Genomic DNA, 5,024 nt, shown 5'->3' on the forward strand with positions numbered 1-5,024 from the left:
GAAGAAGAAGGAAGAAGAAGGAGGAAGAAGAAGAAAGGAGGAGGAGGAGGAGAGGGAAAAACAATGTGGGCATGGGGTACTTGCATTTGGTCTACAGGACCATTAGCATCATTGATCAACTGAGGGCTTTTTGCTAGAGCAGGCATGACAAATTGATTTCATACATAAGCCAACTTGGATCACCTGGTGATGGCTACTGGAACCGGTGTGTTGGGAAGAATCCTGAGGGGGCAAATGGCTAAGCAGGAAATTGCCTCGTGATTGACTAGTAATGTCTGTCATAGGCTCAGGATGGGGAAGAGGTGACACATATGCTGGCTTCAAGATCATTGAGACCATCCTCTCCTTCCCCTCACCAACTCATTTTATAGATGAGAAAACTGAGGTCCAGGGTGACCAGCAACACATGCAGAATCCAGGTCCTGGCTCCCTTAGCATGCCCAGCTTATCCCTGACACCTTGTCCCTCCTTTCTCCACAGGCTCTGAGCCCAAGTCATGTGTCCAGCCCTGTGACTCTGGAGCTGTGGCTTCAGCCACCAACAGCAGCAGTGGATCCTGGAAACCTGAGAACCCAGACTTCTTCTCTGCCATGGGGGATGATCAGGCAGGTGTCTGACTGCTGAAACGGGCAGGAGCTGATGACAACAGTGGCAGCAAGTACACTTTGTTTAGCACCTGTATTTTACCAGGCACTTTGTATACATTATCTCAGGGAATCCTCATCAAAACTTGTAAAGTCGTTATTATCCTGTTTTACATATAAGGAAACCAGAATCTGTTCTGAAATAAGAAGAAAGAGGAAAGGAGCAATGGAGAGATGAATGGATGGATGGATAGATGGGTGGGTAGATGGCTGGATAGATGGATGGATAGATGTAAGGAAAGAGGAAATCAAGGAAAGATGAGTAGAAGGATGGATGGATGGGTGGATGGATGGATGGGTACATGGATGAATAGAAGGGTGGTTGGGTAGATGAATGGATGATGGGTGACTAGAAGGAAGGGAGGAAAGATGGGTAGAAGTGTGGGTGAATGGATAAATGGATGATGGGTGAATAAAAAGAAGAAAGCTAGATGGATAGATGGATGGGCCGATGGAAGGAAGGAGGATGGATGAATGGAAGAAGGAAAGAAGGAAGTATGGATGGATGGGTGGATTAAAGGAAGGAAGGAGGGATGGTGGATGAATGAAAGAGTAGGAAGGTGGGTGAATGGAAGGAAGAAAGAAAGATGAGAAGTATGGGTGGATGGATACATGAATGATTGATGAATAAAATGAAGGAAGGAAGGAAGATGGGTGAAAGGAAGGAGGATGGATAAATGAAAGAATGAAGGAAGGATGGGTGGATAATAGATGAGTGAATGGATGGATGAGAAGAAGGGTGAGTGGAAGGAAGAAAGGAAGGAAGAGATGGATGGATGGGTTGATGGAAGGAAGGAGGATGGATAAATAAAAGAATGAAGGAAGGATGGATAAATAATGGGTGGGTGAATGGATGGATGAGTAGAAGTGTGAGAGGAAGGAAGGAAGGAAGGAAGGAAGATGGATGAAAGGAAGGAGGATGGATAAATGAAAGAATGAAGGAAAGATGGATGGATAATGGATGGGTGAATGGATAGATGAGAAGAAAGGTGAGTGGAAGGAAGGAAGGAAGATGGATGGATGGGTTGATGGAAGGAAGGAGGATGGATAAATAAAAGAATGAAGGAAGGATGGATGGATAATGGATGGGTGAATAGATAGATGAGAAGGGTGAGTGGAAGGAAGGAAGGAAGGAAGGAAGGAAGGAAGGAAGGAAGGAAGGCAGACTAAAACCAAATACAGCCCAGAAAGGTAGACTGACTTGCCTAAGTTCCTGTCATGGCAGAGTTGGGATTCAAGCCCAGTCTGACTCTTCAGTCTGCATCTGTACCCTCTGCTCTCACACACTTTCTCCAAGCGCTTATGTCAGGGGCCTGTAGGCGAGGCCAGCCCCCAGGCTCCAGTCTCAAAAGAAAGACCCTGAAAGCTTGAGATCCCTGGATGGAGTTGGGGCATGGTTAACATCAAGCCCTAATGGTGTGTGGCTGGCTGGGACTGAGGTCTTGGCAAAGGTCCTGGTGACAGCCTCCAGGCTGCTTCCTGGAAGGTCTCCTGGGGTGGAAGATGTGGCATCTAGGAGGTGCATCCTTGAGAGGGCAGGGGCCAGGGAGAGGTCTCATGAACACAGTTCAGCTCCAGCTCCACCAGGGACCAAGACAGTCAGATTGTGTGTGTTGAGTCTTCAGGAAGCAGACTCAGATGGAGCCGGGCTGAAATGCTCAAGCCTTTATACTGCCTTGTCAATCAACCATTGCCGATGGGCTGCCCAGGAAGGGGGCTGAGAGCTGACAGTTCCTTTTCCCACAGGCTCTGGGGATCTCAGTGACTTTCCACAACATCTACTACACTAAGGAAGGAGGGTCTGTTATGGTTAAGCCATAAAGGGCAATTCATGTACCCACACTTGTCATTTTATGGAAGAGGACACTGAGGGGCTGGGCATGGTGGCTCACGCCTGTAATCACAGCAGTTTGGGCGGCCGAGGTGGGCAGATCACTTGAGGTCAGGAGTTTGAGACCAGCCTGGCCAACATGCCCAGCCTGGGCCGGCCTGAGCGACAGGGTAAAACCCTATCTCTACTGAAAATACAAAAATTAGCCGGGTGTGGAGGTGTGCACCTGTAGTCCCAGCTACTCAGGAGACTGAGGCAGGAGAATCGCTTGAACCTAGGAGGTGGGGATTACAGTGAGCCAAGATCACACCATTGCACTGCAGCCTGGGTGACAGAATGAGGGGGAAAAAAAAAAAAAAGAACTGAGATGCAAGAAGTGAAGGAATTAGTCCAGATGTCATGGAAAGTCCCGGGAAAAGGATCACAGACCCAGGACTGGAGTTTCACCCTGCGCCTTCCCTGGGATCTGGACCTCTTTGAAAGAGAACCATGGGATGCAGGCAGTTGGGTGGATACCATGGCAATGGGGGAACGGTGGGCTCTGGGGAAGCAGGGAGGCCTGTGAGTAGGCAGCAAGGCTGTGCCCCCACCCCCTAGCAAATCTGCCCCTTCTTCCTGAGTCCCTATTCTCATCATCCACTTGGTCACCAGAGCTGGAGACCCGGGAACTTTCCTTCACCCTCCCTCTCCCATCAGGCACCAAGTCCTGTGAATGTTGAACCCCAAGGACCTTCCATTTCTGTGCATTGTACCCTCCTTCCCCTTCCCTGGTGGTGGTCCCCATCATGGCTCCCCGAGGTCATCTGCATGGGTGTCCTGGCTGGGCCACCTGCCTGCATCTTGGCCCCATCCAAGCCCATCTCTGCTCTGCAAGCTTAATACATTTTTTTTTTTTTTTTTTTTTTTTGAGACAGGGTCTCACTCTATCACCCAGGCTGGAGTGCAGTGGCACAATCTCGGCTCACTGCAACCTCCGCCTCCCAGGTTCAAGAGATTCTTGTGCCTCAGCCTCCTGAGTAGCTGGGATTACAGGCATGTACCACCACGTCCAGCTAATTTGTGTATATTTAGCAGAGATGGGGTTTTGCCATGTTGGCCAGGCTGGTCTCAAACTCCTGGACTCATGTGATCTGCCCGCCTCGGCCTCCCGAGGTGCTGGGATTACAGGCGTGAGCCACCGCACCCAGCCAGCAAGCTGAATAATCTTTCTGAAGGCCAATCACTGCCCTCCCTACCACCACCATTGGAAAATTCCAGATTAAATCCATGCTTTGGCCAACCAGACTCGTGTTCCCCAACTGTCCACACCTCCATCCATAGGAACACTTGCCAGTTGCTTAAAGGCGCCATGAGCTCTCCAGCCTGCAGACTTCTGGATGTCCTGTTCTTTCACTGCCTGGAATACGCTTACCTGCAGTATCTGCCTAGCCAGCCCCTACTCAGTCCTCAGACTTTCACTTGCTGCCATTTCCTCCAGGAAGCCCTCCCTGATACTCTTTGGACAGCGTAATCTGTTCCCCCTCAGATCTTCCCCAGCCTGCTGACTGGAACCTTCTAGCATTCTTGATTATAATGGTTGGGTTAATCGTCTATCTTCTCCAATTCGCTCCGTGAGGACAGGGGAGACCGTGTGATTCGATTTGGGGCTGTCAGAGGCTTGCTCAGAGGAAGGGTCCTGACTCCTGAAATTTATTAATTATTATTATTATTATTATTATTATTATTTTTTTTTTTTTTTGAGATGGAGTCTCGCTCTGTCGCCCAGGCTGGAGTGCAGTGGCCGGATCTCAGCTCACTGCAAGCTCCGCCTCCCGGGTTCACGCCATTCTCCTGCCTCAGCCTCCCGAGTAGCTGGGACTACAGGCGCCCGCCACCTCGCCTGGCTAATTTTATTATTATTATTTTTTTTAAGAGACGAGGTTTCACTGTGTTAGCCAGAATGGTCTCGATCTCCTGAGCTTGTGATCCGCCCACCCCGGCCTCCCAAAGTGCTGGGATTACAGGCATGAGACACTGTACCCGGCCTTTTTTTTTTTTTTTTAAAGATGGGATCTCGCTATGTTGCCCAGGCTGGTCTCAAACCCCTAGCCTCAACTGATCCTCCTACTTTGACCTCCCAAAGCACTGGGATTATAGGCGTGAGCCACGGCCCTGGCCCCCGACTCATGACATTTAAAAACAGCAATGTATTATTCCATTGGCCGAGGGCTTGCAATGCCCAAACATCTCATTTCATCTGCACAACCCAATCCTACAAGTAGGTGGCAGTATGCCCATTTTAGAGATGGAAAAAACTGAGGCTCAAAGAGCTTTAAGTACCTGACCCAGGTCATGCTAAGCTAACAACAGCTACCATAGCAGGATGCCAACCTTGACTGAGGTCTTTCTACTCAATGACCATTTGAAAACCATCTGCCCAGCGAGGCACAGTGGCTCATGTCTGTAATTCCAGCACTTTGGGAGGCTGAGGTGGGAGGGTCACTTTAGCCCAGGATTTCAAGACCAGCCTGGGCAACACAACAAGACACTGTCTCTACAAAAAATAAATA

General features: G+C 49.5%; 1 protein-coding gene across 1 annotated transcript in view; it reads left to right on the forward strand.

Moving 5' to 3' along the window:
• The window catches only part of ARHGEF18 (Rho/Rac guanine nucleotide exchange factor (GEF) 18), a 148,997-nt gene that overhangs the window by 14,317 nt on the left and 129,656 nt on the right, over positions 1 to 5,024 (forward strand). Inside the window, exon 2 of the mRNA XM_011943634.1 lies at positions 481 to 605. Coding sequence (XP_011799024.1) covers positions 591 to 605 — 15 coding nt within the window. The 5' untranslated portion in view covers positions 481 to 590. The remainder of the gene's footprint in view (positions 1 to 480; positions 606 to 5,024) is intronic.

This window comes from Colobus angolensis, unplaced genomic scaffold (assembly GCF_000951035.1).
Source record: "Colobus angolensis palliatus isolate OR3802 unplaced genomic scaffold, Cang.pa_1.0 Scaffold22, whole genome shotgun sequence".
In the NCBI taxonomy this organism is placed as follows: domain Eukaryota; kingdom Metazoa; phylum Chordata; class Mammalia; order Primates; family Cercopithecidae; genus Colobus; species Colobus angolensis.